This window comes from Periplaneta americana, chromosome 9, assembly GCF_040183065.1.
Source record: "Periplaneta americana isolate PAMFEO1 chromosome 9, P.americana_PAMFEO1_priV1, whole genome shotgun sequence".
Lineage (NCBI taxonomy): Eukaryota > Metazoa > Arthropoda > Insecta > Blattodea > Blattidae > Periplaneta > Periplaneta americana.
The window spans coordinates 94,706,788-94,729,812 of NC_091125.1; the positions used below are offsets into that span (position 1 = coordinate 94,706,788).

Consider the following 23,025-nt stretch of genomic DNA (forward strand, 5'->3'; position numbering starts at 1 on the left):
ATAACAATAATAATAATAATAATATTTCTTTGTCAGAAACCAGCGTACAAGGCCTGGATGATGTTTTTTGTTAGTTTGTGTTGATTTGTGTAGTAGATCTTACTTGAACTAAATTCAGACTGAAAGATAAATTTCTTTATACTGGTATATACTGCAGGGTTATAAGTCGATAACAGAACCCTGACACTCATCTGACACAAGACTGAGTGGAACCTGGAAGCATTATGAAAATTATGGAGAAAAACCCCTGAAGTAATTAATGTTCAATGTGGTCATAATTTCGTAAACAGTAATGCTTGTCTCAAACCACCCTTATATAAAACTAACATAAAGATAAAAAAATAAGAGAAATAAGGGATGAAAAAGAATTTATTTGTACTATATTGTCTTATTCCCTTCCATAGAAACTCATATAAAAAATCAGAAGAAAAAATGTAATTTAGTGCTTAGTTTTCAATGCCTCTGGAGATGATTATTAGAACACATATTATGTGCTTCTACATTGGAGCTGTGAATAAGTCCATTTCTGTGACAGTAACACCAGTTAGGCGAAATTTATTGCATTAAGTTAGGTTGATGAGTAGCGGTAATGATAATATTTAGCAGGATTAGATTTTGAAGTGGGGATGAAAACACTGGTATATTTTGCCTTGGAACTGTCTGGGACATGATTCTTTTATGATAGTACATCTCTACTCTATTCTCCTAACAAAGAAAGCCATAGTACGGAAGTGTTTATCCTACATTTATTTTCAGAGACGACAATAAATTTCAACCCCTCATTCTCCTTTCTAATATGAAATATACCTCTTTCTTCTCACGTTTAACCAGCTTCGTGTGGTACATTAGCTTTCCAAGTTTACTGAACAAGTCAATCGTTTCCTGCAGCTGAATGGCTCTCACTCCCTGCTCTGCCACATCTCGTTTTGCTTTCTCTTCATTTGCAAGTCTCTCCTTCTCTACACGAGCTTTCTCTTCTTGAATCAGTCGCTGTCTGCAGAAATTTAAACATCATTAATGAAACAGGAATGTAAATCAGGAATGGAAAGATCTGAAAGAGATTATAACAATAGCAGCAAATGAAGCACTGTAAGAAATAAATAAATACGTAAGAAAGAAAAAAACTACCAGTTTGGAATGCTGAAATAAAATCTATTTATGAAGAAAAAAATAGCTTATTTAAAACTCTTACAGACACAATCTCACTCAGACAGAATTATACAGTACATAAACATAAAATGTGCTCTAGTAAAAAGAGAGTGAGAAGATTAAACAAAGAAAGCTGGGATGATTATGTAAATCAAATTGAACATGATGTACAGGGAGCTCATAATAGAGCATACAAAATATTAAAACATTTGAACTCGAAGGAGAAAGATACAGTAAATCTAAAAAATACCAGAGAAACAATGGTTAAAATCACAAACGTCTGGATTTAATGTTCCTAATTACGTGAATAACACAATGTGTGCAGTTCTGCATTGTGTAACTTTCTCCATTCTCCTGTAACTTCATCCCCCTTAGCCCCAAATATTTTTCTAAGAATCTTATTCTCAAACACCCTTAATCTCTGTTCCTCTCTCAAAGTGAGAGTCCAAGTTTCACAACCATACAGAACAACCGGTAATATAACTGTTTTATAAATTCTTAACTTTCAGATTTTTTGACAGCAGACTAGATGACAAAAGCTTCTCAACCGATAAGAACAGGCATTTCCCATATTTATTCTGCATTTAATTTCCTCCCGAGTAACATTTATATTTGTTAGTTATTATTGTGATGTACCGAAGTACATATAATATTTCCGTGCAAGAATTCTGCATTACCATATGATGAAGGATGGGTAGAGAGGAGAAAAATTCTCTCCAGCACCAGGACAAATTACAACTGAAACCAAAATAGATATACCCAACAGATTTGAACAGAAAATCATATGATTTGTATGCAGAATCACCAACAGGATTTAAGAGCTTCTATGCAATATTGTGCTCAGGTCCCACTTAAAACAGGATTCATTGGAAGGTTAATATTACTGTTTTTATTAATAAGAAAAAAACGGTTATTATGTCTGATCATGAAACGAGTGGACCCTGGTTGGGACAAATCATCTGATTGAGGTTTTCCCAGGGTTTCCCTTCAAGCCATTAAGAGTAAATTCTGGGTAACTTTCGGTGCTGGACCCTGGACTCATTTCGTTAGCATTATCTCTTTCATATCACTCAGACAATAGATAACCATTGCAGTTTATAAAGTGTCGTAAAAAATATTAAAAAATAAAGAGTCGCATCTCGAACTTGCAGAACCTTGTTCTGAATGTTCACTTGCTATAAGAATTTTCAACCAGATTGCTGCCATCAAAGTAAATTTAAATAATTCAAGATTTCAAGGTATTGTTTTATTCCCATCAATTCAGGAGTTATACGCCATTTTAATCACTCCAAAAATGTCATCTGCAGCTTTAGCCTACAATTCGAAAATATGACAAATGGGTTGAGCTCATTGTTGAGGGCATAAGTGCTGCTGTATGCACTAGCCATATTCGCTCCATTGTCTTCTTGACCCCTTACAATATTTTAAAGGAATTTTGTTCTTCCCTAATTCTTCAGTGATTAGAATGCCAATGTCTCGCCCAATTTTCTTATTGCACTGTGTAATGCTTAAAAACCTCTCCATTACTTTAAATCAAGAATCACAGTCTAAAACATGTTGTTATAATTAAAGTCATCTGCCCATTATTATTATATTTCTATCTTGTTAGTTTTTATTTTATTAATATTAATGTTATGGGGGATAAGCTCTTTAACATATTTGTGTGATATATCTGGAGTAGTATCTGTCAGTATTGCAAAATATTTGAGTTTTCTCTTTCAAGAAGTACCACACCGGTACCAAAGAATCTTGCAGCTGCAAGCCCTAATGATTTTTTTTAATCTGCTGACAGGTCTAGTGAGCTTGAAGTCTCTCGTCTTTAGATTCTTGAACTTTGGTTACAAGGAAGTTGCCTTGTTCGGTGACCCTAATTTGGCAGAATAACTCCCAAAATTTAACGTCCCTTTCATCAATAAATAACGTAATAGAAAAAAATCCTCTCAAATATATCTCTCTCTATTATTTCACTGTAGAGGAAACTTCAGAGTCGAATTGGCAAGGAATTCAGTTCCATGATGAAGCCTTATTTTTAATTCTATCCATTTAATATGACATTTTTTGTGAAGAGCACTCATTTCATGAACTGGAAGTTTGTTATAATTACATCTTACGATACGAATTCTTTCTTCCGTTCTTTGTCAGAAAGTAAAATGGAGTTTTGGAATTCAGAATTATGAACAAATAAAATGTAAATGGGGAAAAGTAGGCCTACCTCTAGTGAATGATTTGTTTCCTAGACAGTCCCTAGGAACATTTTCTCCATTCTTGAGTTTTGAAAATAAAGCTGTTATCGAAAAAGCTCTTCTGTCATTAAATGGGGCGTTATCAGACATATCAGAGATCTCTTTAAACAAATCTTTCAATTAGCACTTAGACTCTGGCTGCCGCCTATTTTTCAAGGTCGCAAGTCATTTGCTAAATCTCAGATTTCAAGACAGAATTGAGTAACTTCTTTTCACTATCATATTTTTGTGAAGGCTATCATTACTGCTATCTTCTATTTCTCCCGATTCAAGGCTAATGCCACCAGACATATCTTTCGTCTATATAATCACAATGAGCAATATCCATCACCGAACTAGAAATTTCGGTTCTTAATTTTTTAGAGCTTCAGCACATTCATTATCTACGCTCAATTTTACACCATTTATACAAAGTTCTACTCCCTTTCCTAACTTTCACTTTCTCTCCTTGCATTTCTCAGTTCCTGATACGCCTATACTTGTCCACTGTCCAGTTAAATGATAACATTAACGAATTTTCATAATAAATATTATCAGTACAATATAGGCTTATTATCTTCCAACATTTTAAAATCTTTTATTCAATTATTGCTTTACTAGTATGTTGCGTAACAATGTTTACCACTGCAAAACATGCTCTGCATCATTGAACTGTACAGTGATTTTTTGATGAACTATACCATTCTCCTCACTAGGTATGAGAGGGCAGGTAATATGGGAAATAACTGTCACATAAAAATGCAAATCTACCCTTGTTCTCCTTATATTCCTCTTATTCTTCTTGTATTTCCCTTGTTCCCCTTACATTCCACTTGTTTTCTTTGAATTCCCCTTGTTGTCCTTGTATTCCCATTGTTTTTCTTGCATTTTCCTTGTTCTTCTTGTATGCCAAATGTTCTCCTTGTATGCATTGCATTTCCCTTGTATTCTTTGAATTTCCCTTGTTCTCTCTGTATTCTCCTCATTTTTCTTCTTCTGCACGTTGTTCGTCAACCCTTCCAAGTAAAGACATGTAACATAGTAAGCTATGCACCTGTCGATTTTTTTACTTTTGTTTGTTTTAATCAGTTATTTAAAAACACTATATCAACTGCAAGGTTAGTGACATTCATGGATGTGATAATAGCGAGGTGCTTTTGGCGAGATAAGACTGAAGATATGCCATGAGATTACCAGACATTTGTCTTACATTTGGAGAAAGTCTCAGAAAAAGCCAACCTGGTAATCAGCCAGAACAAGATTTTAACTAGTGATGGGGTGTGATTTGAAGACCTCTGGTTTTTTCGCTGTGGTAGGTTTGTCGCTGGTTCTGACTGTGATTATAGGTCCTAAATCACAGCTCCGAGAAATCACCACCTCCAACCGATACGTGATTCACAGGTATGGCGACTGATACACGTGTATGATAGCTCCAGAATCTTAGACAACTACAAGTCATAAGGATAACATATCAGATACATCTGCGACCTAATTAACTATCGTCTCACTCTAGAGATTAACAAGGGCAACTCTTTGATACTGAAGCTATATATACATTAATGTTGTGCATTTCAAGACAAGAACCGAAGTTTGCTTTGAAAAAGCGGATCTCTCACAGCTCGCTCGAACTTGCACCTTGTATGATCTGTGCCCTTGAAGTTCGCTCTCCTCTCCTACCCCCCTCTCCCCTCCCATCCCATCCCTTCATGCTGTTAGCTGAGTAAGGATATTAGAGCAAATCTTGTGAAGTTTTATTTATATGTAAGGACAGAATTTTAATTACAAAAATATGATTAAACATCGACAAAAATATACGTACATATAGGTACATCACAGTATATTAAAAAGATACATGACAGTTGTTACTGTACCGACAGAAAATAGTTATAATTATATTCTTCACATAATATTCAAATGAATCACAGCTGCGGTAACAATAGATGTGTGACTATACGGATGATGGAAGTACTAGTGTTGTGCATTACAGGCACTATGTTTGGTTCAAGTTTGTCGAGTATGACGAATTTCGACATTCGTCAATGTTCGCTCTGCAGAAGAAGGCCTGTCGTGTTTGTTCCACCTTATTATAAAATATTCGCTGTCCTCCACACCCACCATTTCATGTTTTAGAATAGAACTTGCGATTAGTTTTTATATAAAATAAGACGAAGTTTGTAATGTCTTGGTTGTCAACCTCATATCCACTATTTTAAACTGCTTAAGGATTTGAGCACATATCTTGCCATTAGATTTTCATATGGAATGAGACAAAGTTTGTAATGTCTTGGTTTCCTCTCTCATGTTTGAACATTGCACAATACCAGTCGGTACAATGAGCATATGCACTTTTAAAAATATATTTTGTTTGATTTATTTATTCGTATATTTTGGTGAATTTTTTTTTGGGTTATTTTACGACGCTGTATCAACATCTAGGTTATTTAGCGTCTGAATGAAACGAAGGTGATAATGCGGGTGAAATGAGTCCGGGGTCCAGCACCGAAAGTTACCCAGCATTTGCTCGTATTGGGTTGAGGGAAAACCCTGGAAAAAACCTCAACCAGGTAACTTGCCCTGACCGGGATTCGAACCCGGGCCACCTGGTTTTGCTGAATGTTTAGTCATATTAATAACAAGAAAAATTACCTATACTCATTTAGTCATGACTGTGCGTAACTTCGCAAGGTATGTGCCCTGACATACTTTTGCAGCTAAAGCATAAAGGCGTAGGGAGAGGTGGAACTAAGGAAAAAGGGCACTGAGAATATGTAAGGAAAGAGAAAGATTGAAAAAAAGCAAAGGGAGCTTCAGTTCTACAGGAATTCGGCAAATATGAACCGAACATAAGGTCTCTTACAGACTTTCAACAGACTCGGTTATTTTAATTTACATGCTTCATTTCCACGTACAGTTGAGATGCCTATAGAGTAGGGCGAAGTTTTTAATATTTTGATATCTCCTCTCATGTTCGAACATTGCACTTCACTAATATGCACTCACTATCGGCTATATTCTTCCACAAATGACTCACCTACGTAAACATTCTTGGGACACATCGTAGATAATACAGACTAGTAGTTTTGTTTTTAGTATACTTGCTGCGCTAATCACTATTGTTTATATAAGATATGGCAGCGGTATATCAATTCAATTCGCAGAAGAGCGATAAACATATACAACAGTGAGCTCGTGATGAGAAACATTGAAATGTTTTGATTAAATATACTGCTAATTTATATAGTTCATATTGATAAAGACGATTAATTTAAAAGAATTTAACAATTTAACACTCATTACTGATTTTTATAAAATCTCAATACCAGTAATCGAATGTTATGGAATATAAATAATTGATTAAATGGCGATCTTACTCATGTTAATTATGTAAGCAAGTGCGGCTTACAGCTGTTTTGGTGCTATTCGACACCATCCTCAGAGGCTACTAGCCTACTATTCAAGTGTTAAAAGTAGTGTACGAAAGATTCAACATGGGTTATGGAATATGTGAAAGAGAAGACTGAACACATCACTGTGACCAGTTAGAAGTAATGGTTTAGGTCTCAAAACGAAGATTTGTGTTCAGTACATTACGGGCTGTATTATGCCTTTTGATGTGATCTTCGGATTCATTCTGGTTTTGCTCCGATATCTATATACCGTATATATTCATCCATTCATTTAGTGTTCTGCCCAAGGGCAGGTCTTTCACTGCAAACCCAGCTTTCTCTAATCTTTCCTATTTTCTGCCTTCCTTTTCGTTACCTCATATGATCCATATATCTTAATGTTGTCTATGATCTGATATCTTCTTCTACCCCGAATTTTTCTCCCATTCACCATTCCTTCCAGTGCATCCTTCTGTAGGCAGGTTCTTCTCAGCCAGTTCCTTTTTCTCTTCTTGATCAGTTTCAGTATCATTCTTTCTTCACCCACTATTTTCAACACAGCTTCATTTCTTACTCTCTCTGTTCACTTCACACATTCCATTCCTCTCCATATCCACATTTCAAATGCTCCTATTCGCTTCTCTTCACTTCGTCACAATGTCCATGTTTCTGCCCCATACAATGCCACACTCCATATAAAGCACTTCATTAGTCTCTTCCTTAGTTCTTTTTCCAGAGATCCGCAGAAAATGCTCTTTTTTCTATTAAAGGCTTTCTTGGCCATTGCTATCCTCCTTTTGACTTCCTGGCAGCAGCTCATGTTACTTTTTATAGCACACCCCAAGTATTTGAGACTGTTCACTTGCTCTACTGCCTCATTTAGAATTCGCAAGTTTATCTTTTGTATTTTTCTTCCTATGACCATGCTCTTCGTCTTATTTGCATTAATCTTTATCCCATATTGCTCACAGCTGTCATTTAGCTCCAGTAGCATATCCTTTAGTATCATTTCCTCTTCTGCTAACAACGCCATATCATCAGCAAATCTCATGCATTTTATTCTTCTTCCTCCTACTATCACTCCTCCCATGTTCTGAAAACAGTTCTTTACTATACTATATTTTGTGACTTTATTCTACTTTTACCACCACACCTGTCAACAATGTGACTTTTATTTCTTAATAATTCACCCTACAACAATGGGTATTCCACTCAACACAGCAACATAATAGTCGTTATTGCACTCCACACGACGACAATGACAATACACGTGTATTATTGAGAAGAACAACAATGCACTCCTAATTTCAATTAATGTTTACAAAGCACTAAATGCAGAACAAAACTGTCAGTTCTCAATTCACAATTCACTAGCCTTGGCTAGTTCTTCTAGCTCACTGTGCAAGTTCACTGCACATCGATCTCAGATCCTCTGGATGCGTCGCCTTCGCCTGGACACTGCCACAATTACGGACTCACTCAAGTTCACTGCACGTCGAACTCATATCCTCCGGATACGTCGCCTTCGCCTGGCCACTGCCCAATTACGGACTCACTCAAGTTCACTGCATGCCGAACTCAGATCCTCCGGTTACGTCGCCACTGTCCAAGACAAGACTTGAAGGGTGACTGAAGACTAACTTACTTTCGTCAGCAACTCACGGTGTTATTTATTTACCACGAACATCTAGAATGTTCTGCATCGCGAAGCTTCTGGACCTCCACAACAATCCGCTCCCAGATGCTGCCTTACTTCCACCCAGCCACTACAGCTTTTCTCCCCCCTTGCTCCAGCGTCAAGGGTTCGTGTTTCCGTTTTCCCGCGTCTTCCTTCTCGCCAAATGTGCGCGCAACTCCCCGACTCGACCAGAATATTCAAAATGGCGCCAATATATATATATATATATATATATATATATATATATATATCTTTTGCAAAGAACAATTGTATTCTTTAATTTTATAAAATTACCACGCATTGAAGATTTCAAGAACCCAGACAAGCTGGGACTTGCAGGAACAAGAAACTTCTAAATCAGAACTGATGATGACATTACCCTTGGAATGTGGCATGTATTGCTATCATCTTTAATGAATGACTCTGGGAATGCCAGGGTGTTACAACATACGCAATCACCAAGAATCATCCAAACACAAAAAAGTTACACTGTGAAAAAATCCCTATTATCTATCACAGCGATTTTTCCAGTGTTGTCACAGTTCAGACCTCAATGACATCTATGTAAACTGAGAAGAAAACTTCAGTGATAATCATGATTTCTATATATTCCTTTTAAGGGTGGGAGACAGGTGCAAATTCCCACTCATGAGCTGACTATTTTGAATACAGCAAGATTTCGTTTAATGTTCTGGCATATTATTCATAGAGTGTGGTGTAAATATTGTATTTTAGAAATGTGACCTTTATATTTTAATTTTTCTTTTTGCTCCAGCGCTATACCAACTGCGCTACCCAGGCCGATTGGTATGTGCGTATATAAATGTATGTATGTGTATATGTATATAATATATTGTGACTTTTAATTCAAACAATAATGTAACTTTTATTCACAACAATAATGACTTTCTATAACTGAATTTAAAACACTCCCGTCAACAATGGGTATTTCACTCCACACAGCAACACAGTATTCGTTATTGTACTCCACAGACGACAATGACAATTCACTTGGATTATTGAGAACAACAATGTACTGCTAATCTCCACTAATGTTCACAAAGCACTATTTACAAAACAAAACTGTCAGTTCTCAGTTCACAGTTCGTTTGCCTTGGCTAGTTCTTCTAGCTCATTAACTCAAGTTCACAGTATATCGAACCCAAGACTTCCAGAGACAGTCCACTGCACTCGAACTCAAGACTTCCAACTGCGTTGCTTCCGCCTGGATGCTGCTCAAGTTCACTCGCGTGTCGAACCCTAGACTCCTGGGCGCTGCTGATTCAAAAGTTGAACTCGCTGTCCAATACAAACAACTGGCTCTTCAAAGGCTGCTCGCTTTTTATTAGTTAAACCACACTTCGCGAACCTTCAACCCTCGAAGTTTCTGCTTCTACAGACTTCTGTTCGGGAGGTTTCATTCCCCCCTTCACCTCGCCAGCGCAGCACCTGCAGCTTTGAGTTGCTTCGTACCACACCGCAAATGCCCATGCACCAGATGCGCGCGCAACTTCCCCCGCCGCGCCGCCCATCTCTCGCGCTCCCTGCCCTCTGTGGGACGCGCGATCGACTCCCGGATGTCACAATATTTATTATTACCAACTGCGCTACCCACGCCGTTTGGAGTGTGTGTATATAAATGTATCTATGTGTATATGTATATAATATATTTATTATTACCAACTGCGCTACCCAGGCCGATTGGTGTGTGTATATAAATGTATGTATGTATATATGTATATAATATATTTATTATCGTCTCTGAATCCTCTGATTGAGGTTCTGGCTGATATGTAAATCTATTATCAGGCAGTACATCTCACTTGACGATGTGTCAGAGGAAGAACAATTGTTTATATGCATCTGAAGTCTGACTACTGTAAAATGTAGCTAGTTGGTAATGTATGCAATGGAGGGGAAAAGGAAATGGCCACCCTATCCCATTATTTCTTGGCGTAGTTGCTTCATAAGTGGTGTCTTCTTGGTATCACTTGTGAGGTTGAAACCTCTCTTCAGACAGTTGACCAACAACAACAACATCGTCTTTGAATGCTGTCATTTTCTATTAACCGTAATTAATTATTTAATATAACTAAATTCCATTATCGTGGAAATTCTACTAATAGTTATTTCTCTCAGATCACAGTATACTGTGCTAAGATCACAAACCAGTTATTATCTTGAATAACATTTGCTCGAGTGTTTCATTTTGTATGCTCATTAATCTGACAATAATTCAATTTTTAATTTTTTTAATCTTAAATCTTTAATAATTTGTATATGTAATATGCACAAAAATAGGAGTTTCTGTGCTGTTCTTTTATTAGCTGTATTACAGGTGTACTTTATTTAAATTTTATATAACTACTAACAACATCAAACTCTCTCTGTGTAATGCTAAACTAGAGAATCCTTCACTGTTCTTAAATCTACTTCTTAATCTATAGTGGCTTCATAAGACTGCTTTTTTTATCTTTCTTTTTACCTTTCTTGTTCTTGTTCAATTCTCTGCTGCTCTGCCAATTCTGCTGCCAGACGCAATTTTTCCTTTTTCGTGAGTTTCTTTTTCGGTGCCTACAGACAGAATAGTCAATTTAATTTTAAGCATCACTTATATGTGTTACTGCATACGTCAAATATTTTACATATTTACATATTTTATGTTAAAAGGACAACTGAAAATGATACACATTTAAAATGAAGCAATTACAATGTGCACTGAAACAAAATGATGTTAACACATAATAAGCTTCATGTTTATGATGTGTCGTAACACTAAGCTTTACTGTTTCTCTTACAAATCTTGCAACAATAACCAAAGAAGAACAAGACTTACAAATGTGATTAAGATCCTTATTCAAGTCAACAATGATCTAAAACTGTTATTGAAATGGTCATGAAGACATTAAAACAGATGTGGGCATCAGTAGTACATGTCGAACGGAGTCGAACGCAAGGACGTGATCTCCCTCCCTCCACACCCCTAGCTTGGGTACCTGTCCGACCGATTGAAGCACTGGCAGCCAGCGATGGATTTCACTAAAAAAAAATGTCGCTCTCTAAGGAAGCTCCTGAAGTAAAAAAGTCCAAAAATATTATTTCCACAAAGAATGGGAAAATGAATTCTTTTGTTGCGAAGAAAGGGAAAGCGTTAGGTGCTTATTATGCTACAAAATTTTCCTAGCACGTTGAGCGACATTATGAAAAGACTCGTTTTAATGGAACAATTTTTTTTTTTTTTTTTATTTTTTATAATAATAGTAGTCCACACCTGTGGAGTAACGGTTAGCGCGTCTGGCCGCGAAACCCCAAGTGCAAGTGCACAAATATGGCTGGTTTAGATGTATATAAGCTTAAACAACTTTGCAAAGTAAAATATTCACATCTTCAGAGTTTTGTTATGAAAATTGCTTCTATGTTTGGCTCAATCTTTATTTGTGAACAGTTTTTTTCTCGGTTGGCCATTGTAAAATCCAAATCAAGATCACGCATTTCAGACGAAAATTTATTCTATCAGCTCACAATTGCAATGTCTGACATAACTCCAAATTTTGAAACACTTGCTGATTTACGTGACGAAGAAGAATAAACGAATCCTTTCTTTTAAGGGCATGAGTCAATTGACGTAAATTGACAAAAACAACAAAGAACTACAGTAAGAAGTTTAAAAAATAGCCTAATTCTTGTTTTTATGTTTCTTAGTAATGTGCTTGATATTTTGTTAAGAATCTATTTTTCCTTAGTTTCTTAATTTTATTTTCAAAGGATGCAAATTAGTGACTGATGCCCTTTCAAAACAAATAGGTTCATATTATGGCATTACTTTTTAACTGTTGTGGAATTGTACGTTTTATATCATTTTATAGGGTTTTTACAGTAATTATTTAAATTAGAAATACAGTTATATTTCAGCTTTTTGTAAAATAGTTTTTCTATTTGTTTTGGAAATTTTGTTTTCTTTCATTGTCATTATTCATAAAAATAACATCTGTAGAAAACTGTGTATCTTTTTGTCCTGCGTAATTACTTAACATTCTGTGTTTCAATACTTCACACGATCCACCACTGAGTATCACGTTAACAGGTGATGCGTGTTGCAGCAATCAGAGTAGTACAGCGCATCTCTTTAAATGCTCACGTCTGCATTAAAATATGCGCTTCTGCAAATATGACATATATGTCTAAAATGCAGGTACCTGTAGTAGGCCATTGACGATACAAAGCAGAAGAGTTCGGACGGCACTATGAATCGAATCCCAGCATAGCTCAGATGGTAAGAGCACTCTGCGCGCCAAGCTGAGGGTCCTGGGTTCGATTCCCAGTGCCGAAACGAATTTTTCTCCATTAATAAGTATTTACGTGATGACTACATAAAGTAATTGATTAAATAATATTCAATAGAGGACGGCAAGGTCCTCTAATAAGAATATAAAAAAACAAGATGAAGGCAAAAATTTAATGAAGATTTAATCAGTTACAACGTGACAGTGATAAGAGAGGCTGTGAAATAATTGCTAAGAAAAGTTGTGAACTAAATATAACAATACTATCATAATTAAATATTTGTGTGAGGTGGGGAAGAGTACAAAAGAAAGGACAGAGTTCATATTAAAACTCTCTCCCTATTTGTGCTGCCCACACTCTCTAATATAAAAACCTAGATACTGAAGCAAAATAAAATATGCATGCATACTTTAGGCTCTTTAGTACTTTTGTCTTTTCCTTTCTTTACCATAATTGCCTATTTATTTCTTGAAGATAATGGAAAACTTTCTCTTCGCCCTGAAATAAGAAAAACACATGGATTACATTGACTAAAAAATTAAAAATAAGGTTACAAATTGCGATAAGCATATTGCTGCTTTGTTATTATTACCATTCGTTTTTCACTCAGTACACAGAAACACCTTGGGAAATTCAGTACATAATTCATAAGTTTATTTTATTTTAGGTCAATTTCTACCAAACGAATGCTTGGCTATAGATAATCAGCCAAATATTTAGTTCTAGTATGTTTACACCATGAGACAGGAGTGGAGTTTCCAGAAGCACACACAAGGACATGAATATTGTGTTAAGGTGTGACGAAGAATCTTACAGACAGTCAACAGCCCAGTTTGGTGAAGTGCAGATGTATCAGTCGTGGGTTGTGTGCAGTGTGGCATTATTAATATGTGAACGAGTGTTAGTATTTGGCAAATAAAGAAAGTGAAATGTTTTTCACTATAGCACAGAGAATTTGTATTGTGGAATATTTAGTGAGAAAGAAAGGTTTTAGACGAGAGCATCTGGAAACATGAGTTCCTTGACAATCGTACACTTATAAACTTCTTCGTAAGTGGAGATCTACGAGATCTATGTGTAATAAAAAAAGAATTGCTGTAAGCAAAAACTTACAGACTAAAGTGTCAGTGACATTTGAGTTCTTTATCCAAAAGTGCAAGAAATGTCTGGAAGCAGAGGGTGGTCACGTTGAACAATATATATTTAAATTTGGTATGTACCATAGCCCTAATGCCATGCTTAATTTATTTATTACTTATTCATCTTGTATATTCTTTTATTATTCATTAAATTAATTTGTAATTTCCTAGAAAATGATGCTCATGGAAAAAGAGAGTTGGTAGTAGAGAATTTGGATGGGGAATTAATTTCATCATAGGTGACATCATAAACTATTACAAATCTGTGAAAATATATTCTTTCTCTTCCCTTCCCTTCCCTTCCCTTCCCTTCCCTTCTTCCCTCCTTTCCTTTTTTCTCTTCCCCTCTCTTTTTTATGCAACTAATTAAGTCACATTTCTTTTATATTTTCTTCATTCTATATATCTAATTTTTAAACTTACATTTCTTTTTTTATTATATCTTAAATTTTATTATCTTGAGGAGACTCGAACCATCGTAAGTCTCCTCTTCATTCTCCACACTCGTTCTCTACTAACTAAGCTATTAGAACAAGTTGAAGGTGAAATGAAAACGTCTTATTATGCATATATTTGTGTATTAATACTTGCTGTAGGCCTACGTGCAAAATCAATATCCATTTCATATACAACATTACGGAGGACTTAAGCATCCCATAACCCCCCATTACACTTTCGTCATAATCCTCCTATATTATACGTAAAGATTAATTTTCAGTCCTACAGGATATATCTGTTACGGTAACAATGAGTATTATTGAAGGAGAAAAATTCGCTCCTGCGCTGGGGATCGAACCCAGGTCCTTGGTTCTACGTACCAAGTGCTCTAACCACTGAGCTACGCCGAAGTTCAATCCATAGCACCGGATCGAAACCCTCTCCTCTAGTGCTTTTCCCCTTTGTGGCCTGACTCCAAGTTCGACATATATGTTGACATACCTATATTAATTCAACTGCCATTATAGGAAGAAAGAAAAAACACTAGAGAGGGATTCGATCCGGTGCTGTGGATTGAACTTCGGCGTAGCTCAGTGGTTAGAACAGAACAGCTGAGAGCAAACACCACCTTTCGTTGGATCTCTCAATTAATTCGTTAATTATTTAATTATAGTTCGTTCTGAACCACTCCCATGTTATGTCGGTGCCTAACTAGTAACAAGTGAGGGTGGGGGAGGCTACAATAGTGCATTGGAATATACAAGCAAATACCAAAAGAAACGTTAAAAGTAGGCCTATTTGTGGCTGAAAACTAAAACCATCTGTTGATCACTGTAATTATACATCTCACAGAAACCAATGAAGTAAAAGAAAATTGTGCCTTCTTGGGTACAGTTTTTATGGAGAATCACCGTAATGATGATTTAAAAAGTGTCAGATGAGATCTTTTGTTTTTATTTGTTTGGTATGACTGAAGTTAAAATCTTGTGTCTCCCATTTTTTTTAAAAACAAAGAGCCGCTACTGCCCAATATGTTCCAAGACTCCTTTCAAATGGATTCATGTTCGCATATTAATAAATTATGATAACCTTATTGATGAGAAGAAATTTCTGTAGCCGAAAATATCGTTAGCAATAAGTACCGTAATTGATTGTTACCTAGAATTTAACATTAAGATTAAGAGATTACTCTTTAGTTCAATGCGATTATCGGCAATTTTTGACACAAAATGACTCTTCTCTATACTTAATTTGGCGATTGGGAAAAGTAGATTGTCACAGCTTGTTCAAGTACCTACGTAACTATTTATGCATAAACATTTGTACTGCGGAGTGAGGGTCCACAGACAGCATTGCAAGATAACCTAACAATACTCAAATGCTTTTATTTTACTTTTCGCTTTTAGATTGATTTCGCCCTACATTAAGATGATACTTACCCTGAGGCACTATCTGCACTGAAGAAGATTTTTACCTGCGTTTCATTTAGTTGATTTTTAGTTCCATGACATGTGCTGCTATGTCCCTTCTGTTTGTTACACGCAATGCGGTAGCCAAGTTGTTTACGTTATTATACTCACCCGTTTCCATGGACACTCGGCACCACGACAGTAGCAGCAAATACCTTAGTATAATAGTAAGGTATCTGGTAGCAGGAGCAGTGAAATCATTTTCGCTCATTCCCGCCCAATACATAAGTAACGTAGCCACGCATAAGTAAAATCTGACGTCATTGTACATTTTATTGAATTTTTTGTACAATGCCAACGGATTTAAGGCAATACACGTATACATAAAAAACACCTCTTTTTATACTTCGTAAGCAATCGCAAAAAAAATCCGATAAGGAAAATGATGTTACAATTATGTGCAGTCTTAGGATCGCTAATATCGCCTCATTACAGGCAATGCAAAATAGTACCGTCATAGTCTATTGTTTCTAGCACCCTCAAAACTCAAGCATCGTGACTGTATATAGTAGACTGTGTTGTTACTAATGTGATTTTAGTCACTTTTTATTATATTTTTGGGTGAATGTTACTTATGTCCCGCCCACTATAGGAGACATAGGTCAGTTTTATACTAACCCTAAACATATTTATTATAACTTGTTGCTTGTGAGCAATCCCAAACCCCGACCTCCACCCGTAAGAGCACCAGTCCTTATATACCCGTCAGTCAATGTCTACTGACAAGCAATTGACAATAGATATCTCAACGATAATTTGGTCCAGGGAGCATTTTTTTTGGCACAAGGATGATTTATGTAACATGTTTCTAAATTAGTCTTTTAAATACCGGTACATTCTTTAAAAAGTCACTGAAAAACAAATGTGAATATAGGAAGTGGAGTGAGTACGAAATTATTATAATTTTTTGGCGTATCATTTTTACGTAAATAACGACAAATAAAAAGGGATTATTAGCAAGTACGTACACTGCGTTTGTTAAAGGCGCATCACTATGCTTTCGAAAAGGCACTTTTCAGTGCCCGACACCCCGCTTTTTTTCCATCATGTGCTACATGTCGGATCATCGGGGCTAGTATTCATACCATTCAACCAATAAGGAGATTAGCCCCTATAATGCATCTGTGCCAAATGGGGTGAGTTTTTTTTAATATGACAAACAACAAATACTGGTACCGTATCAAGATAAGGACCATAACAAAAACAAGACAGATTATGATAAGGACAGCGACAAAGTCAACAGGAACCACGGTAAGGACCACGACATGGCTCATGGTGCTTGTCGTGGTCGATGTCGTCATCCTTGTCGTACTTCATATCATGGTTCTTATTGTGATTATAATCGTGATCCTTATCTTGGCCCTTGTTGTCCTTATCGCGATCGTTGTGATTCTTATCGTGGCTCTTTGTCATGTCCTTATCGTAATCCTTTTTGTCGTCATGGTCCGTACTACCTTTGTCATGTTCTTTATCGTGATCCTCGTGTTTTTCGTGGTGCTTGTCATTAAAATGGTCCTTATCGTTCTCCTTGTTATCTTTGTCATGGTCCTTATCATGGTATTTGTTGTCTTTGTCATTGTCCATAATGAAGTCCTTTCGTGATTCTTACTGTGGTCCTTACCACGGTCCATGTCGTGATACTTTTCGTGCTGTTAGTCGTCCTTGTTGTCTTTGCCATGGTCTTTATCGTGATCGTTCTTGTCTTGTCTTTGTCATGTTTCTTATCGTGATCCTTGTTGTCTTTTTCGTGATCCTTTTCATCTTGGTCATGGCCCTCGTTGTCTTCGTCAAGATTCTTATCGTGGCCTTGGTCCTTGTTGTGATTCTTATCATTATCCTTGTCATGGTACTTATTGTGGTCCATGTCTGATTCTTATCGTGGCTATTGTCATTGTCCTTTTTGTCTTTGTCGTGGTCCTTATAGTCTTTGTTATGGTCTTACATCTTTCATTTTAAAATTATTAATATTGTTTTCTCCCTTTCGCAAGTAACTTTTGCATGGCACGGTATTTCATAAAAGATGGAAAATCATGGACGTAAACAGAGGCCTATTTATGAAACAGACAACTGATAACAGTTTACACTGGCGTATATACTTGGTGAAAATAAGCATGCATGGCCAGAGTCTTCTTGCATGGCTATGTCAACTATAGAACTTTGATTTTCGCATCGTCAAGAATCGTCTCATTCTTTTTGATGGGGACTGTATGTACAGTACATAACAGTGTTGTTCGTACACCTCACGTTAGGCAGAATGCACAAAAAATGGAGATGTCACCTGTGTATATGTTCCAACAATACAATAACAGTAAACATACTGCTCAAATTAATAAGCATTGGCTCATATGGAACACCCAGCAACTGCGAACACCTCCTCAATCACCAACCAGACTTAAACCCCACTGGACATTTGTGGCGAAGTTTGAAAAGGAATGTGAGAAAGCAGAAGTGTACAATCATAGAGGAATTGAAACATACAGTGAGAGAAAAATGGGCTAAAATCAAACCAGAGCAGTGTAAAAACTTGATAAAATCAATGAGAAGGAGATGCCAAGCAGTAATAAAGTCGAAAGGTTATGCTACAAGATATTGTTTTTCACAATTGTAAATAATCAAAGTATACGAACAAGACTGTTACATAGAAATTGGACATGTTTTTGTTTATTTTGTTTTGTTTAATGTATTCAGAAGTTTATATTTTATTTTTTGACTTTAATATATTTCAAAGTCCATCTGTAATAGTTCTCTCATATGAAAAGAAATTAAATTATATATTTTCATAAGAAAAAGTACCATTCTATTTGGAAAATAGAACTCTACAAACAACATTGTTATATAGTGTGTATATAGGGTTTTTCTGGGCTAGTGTTAAAAACTTTCAGGGATTATGGGGAAGGGCACATGTATCAATTTTAGATAAGGAACCCTGGTCCGGAAATGACTGAGTCGAAAGTTACAAGCAAAAATAGTGTGTGGAAATGAAATAATTTTATTCCTCTGTACACCTTATTTATGTGTATTTATCTGTACATCTTACACAGACTGTATTCATTTGACGTTGTTTACGTTGTCTACCTACAGTATTCCGCTCAGTGCGTTGTCTGAGGGGTGGGACAGGAAACAACACTAAAGCAATGCAGATGGCATAATGTGTAACGGGCATGATCGGTCTTGATATGCACTCTGTAGACAGCAGTGTATGTGTACAAGTTGCAGTGTCCAGTCGATCAGTCCTTGTGAAATGGAGGAGTACACAAGAGTAGAATATGCAGACCTAATTTTCGAACAGCTCACAGATTGTATCGGGTCAAGTACCAATGTAGGAGACATCCTGTCCATACCATCTTTCCACGACTGTTCCAAAGGTTAAGGGGAAAGAGGGCACGTGATGCGAAATTACAATTCCATATATATATACTAATAATAAAACTGTAGCCGAAATTTTTCTGGTAATTTTCGATTTTCCAAATATAATTGGTCCTAACATATACAATTAACCACCCTGAAACCGAAAATCGCTTTTTTGAAATTTTTGTTTGTATGTCTGTCTGTCTGTATGTTTGTTAACTTTTCACGCGATAATGGCTGAACCAATTTATATGAAAATTGGAATATAAATTAAGTTCATTGTAACTTAGATTTTAGGCTATATGGCATTCAAAATACATTATTTAAAAGGGGGGTTATAAGGGGGCCTGAATTAAATAAATCGAAATTTCTCGCTTATTATTGATTTTTGTGAAAAATGTTACCTAACAAAAGTGTCTTTAAAAATAATTTCCGATAAGTTTTATTCCTTGAAAAATTTTGATAGGACTGATATTTAATGAGATAAATGAATTTTAAAATTAAAATAACTGCCATCTAAGGCCGTGTAATGAATTAAAAAACAAATGACTTCGTCTATAAGGGGCCTTGGACAGCAACAATCGAAAGCTATGAAAGATAGCCTACAGATAATGTTTCTGTGTTTGTATGAAGTAATATCAGAATCTAAATTAACCGATTTGTATAATTAATTATTAATTCACCATTGGAAAGTGTAGTTTCTCTAGATGGACATAATGCTATAATGTTATTACAGTAACTTCTGAGTGAATCGAGGACAGGTAAGATTAAAATAGCTTCTTATGCACAGAAAACTTGATAGGCTATTCTGTACATTCGTTTCCTGTATTTCCTAAAATAATTTTTATGACCAAATGAGTGGTCTCTGGATCAAAATGATCGCATTTTAATTATGCAAATACAATTTAAATTAAGTAACATAATAAACGATTTATCCTTATATCAAACACGAATGTTCCCTGGATCAAATGTCCTATTTTAATTATGTAATTACTTTATATTTATTTCTAACGGGTGCAGCAGAGCACACGGGTATGGCTAGTATATATATATATAATATATATATATATATATATATATATATATATATATATATATATATATATATATATATATATATATATATATATATACTGTACTGGTAATATTGAAATGTAAACATTTCACATTCATCGAACTGGGAAATCTGATTGTTGTATAGAATTAAAAAGCTGATGTCAACATTGAGGATTCAAAACCTGCCAAGTTATCTTAATGGAACATAAACAGTGTAGATACGTAATATATCTTCATTCATCTTCTTTAAATAAAAAAGCGACCTTTTTTTCCTTTTACAACTTCATATCCACAAAAGCTACGGAAATGAGTATCATTGATCAGGCGGTTCAAAACAAATTAACTCGTCTTCCTCCATAAATCACAGACTGTATACATATAATAATACTAATAAATCAATATCACATCATGAATTTGAATGGTTCGGACTTTTAAACTCTTTTGAATAATTCTGAATCCATGAATTAGTGACGGAGACAGTGTTGCTGCCAAAACCAAAGAAAATTAATGCCAAGAAATGTATTGAGTTCAAGACAATCAGCCTGAAGCTGGACTCTGCGAAGATTCTTTTGTGAATAATGAATCGATGTTTATATTCTGAAATGGAAGGAGAGCTGAAAGATGAGTAATTTGGCTTCAGGAAAGGAAAATGTACGAGAGATGCAACTGGACTGCAGCGAAGAATACATAATCAGAAAAAGATACCTACAGAAAAATGAATAAATGTATGTAATATTTGTGGACTTAGAAAAGGCGTTTGACAGAGTGTATTGGAATAAATTTATGGGAATTCTGAAAAAAATTGGTGTGAATCGGAAAGTGAGAAGGCTATTCAGTAATTGTTATTATGAAACAATGAGTCAAAGTCAGAGTAGGAGAAAAATATCAGAGGTGAGTCAAATAGGGAAAGGAGTATGTCAAGAAAGCCATTTTTCACCTACCCTGTTCAACTTCTATTTGGAGGATTTAGTGAAGAACTGTTTTCAGAGCATGGGAGAAGTGATAAAGTGACGAATAAAGTGCAAAAGATTTGCTGTGATATGACATTGTTAGCAGAAGACGAGATGATATTAAGGGATATGCTAATGGAGCTAAATGACAGCTGTGAGCAGTATGGGATGAAGATAAATGGAAACAAGATGAAGACCATGGTTATCGAAAGAAAAATAAAGAAGGTAAACGTGCGAATTCGAAATGAGAGAGTGGAACATTTGAACAGCTTCAAATACTTGGGGTGTATAATAAGTAGTGACAGCTATTGCCAGAAATTAAAACGGAGGATAGGAATGGCACAGGAAGCTTTCAATAGAAAAAAGAGCATCTTCTGTGGACCTCTGGAAAAATAAAGGAAGAGACTAGTGAAATGCTTTGTGTGAAGTGTGGCAATGTATGGGACAGAAATATGTACATTACAACAAAGTGAAGAGGGGCGACTAGAAGTAAGCTTTTATCATCCAATCAGCTGTCAAAAAATCTGGAAGTTAGAATTTATAAAACAGTTATATTACTGGTTGTTCTTTATGGTTGTGAAACTTGGACTCTCACTTTGAGAGAGGAACATAGGTTAAGGGTGTTTGAGAATAAGGTTCTTAGGAAAATATTTGGGGCTAAGAGGGATGAAGTTACAGGAGAATGGAGAAAGTTACACAACACAGAACTGCATGGATTGTATTCTTTACCTGACATAATTAGGAACATTAAATCCAGACATTTGAGATGGGCAGGGCATGTAGCACGTATGGGCGAATCCAGAAATGCATATAGAGTGTTAGTTGGGAGGCCAGAGGGAAAAAGATCTTTGGGGAGGCCGAGACGTAGATTGGAGGATAATATTAAAATGGATTTGAGGGAGGTGGGATATGATGATAAGAGACTGGATTAATCTTGCCCAGGATAGGGCCAATGGCGGGCTTATGTGAGGGCAGTAATGAACCTCCGGGTTCCTTAAAAGCCAGTAAGTAAATATATATAAGTAAAGAATGGATCTCTCCCATTTAGACTAATATTGAGTCTTAATTAGGACTAATTTATTAAAAAATTTATTCCACAATTTGGACCAATCAGTTTCATAACAGATGTCACGAAATTAGGTAGAATGAATTAAATTAAAAGTAAGATAATGGAACCAAACAAGGCGCTCAATTGCGGAATTAGGCTAGCCTTTGGTCTCTCAATATCAGTAGTTCAACATAAACTTACAAGCGAAATACAGTGAAAGCTTCTTAAGACATTTTTTTTAAATCTGTAAACTAAGCTTATTAAGCAGTAAAACTTCTTACAAAGGGGGACCCTGAAAAACTGGTTGTACTATATAGTACTGTATCACCTTTGTATTGGAAATTATAATTTATTCATCATAAGTACAAATTTAAATTATATATTTCGCCTTATTATAATTGAAGCTAGTACATTTCTAGAGGTTAGACTGATGAATCTAATGTACAACACACACTATTCACAATTATTTTTTATCCTATAATATACTAACCTAACCTAATAAAGAATTTGTCCACTGTTGTTTGTTTGATACATAAATTTACTTGGGCAGCCAGAGGCTGTAGATCTGTAATTGATTATGTGATTGGAAACAAAAAAATAGCAAAACATATAGAAGATACAACGGTTAAAAGAGGTGGCGATATAGGATCAGATCACTTCCTGGTTATTTCCCGCATAAAACTTCTAACAAGATGGAAGAAAGAAAGAATAACACAAGCAAGGAATAAGAACGAAGAAGTATATAAAGTATATCTTTTAGAAACTGAAAGCATAAGAAATCTATATCAAAATAGAATTAACACATATCTCCAAGATCATACCACAAGTGATAACATAGAAGAAGAGTGGCAAAACATA

General features: G+C 35.6%; 1 protein-coding gene across 1 annotated transcript in view; it reads right to left on the reverse strand.

The window, feature by feature from the left end:
- Positions 1-15,996, reverse strand: part of LOC138706271 (dynein axonemal intermediate chain 7 homolog) — a 90,968-nt gene extending 74,972 nt beyond the window's left edge. Inside the window, exons 1-4 of the mRNA XM_069835365.1 lie at positions 15,736-15,996; positions 13,129-13,217; positions 10,921-11,009; positions 808-994 (exon numbers count right to left, since the gene is read on the reverse strand). Coding sequence (XP_069691466.1) covers positions 808-994; positions 10,921-11,009; positions 13,129-13,170 — 318 coding nt within the window. The 5' untranslated portion in view covers positions 13,171-13,217; positions 15,736-15,996. The remainder of the gene's footprint in view (positions 1-807; positions 995-10,920; positions 11,010-13,128; positions 13,218-15,735) is intronic.
- Positions 15,997-23,025: the final 7,029 nt, after the last annotated feature.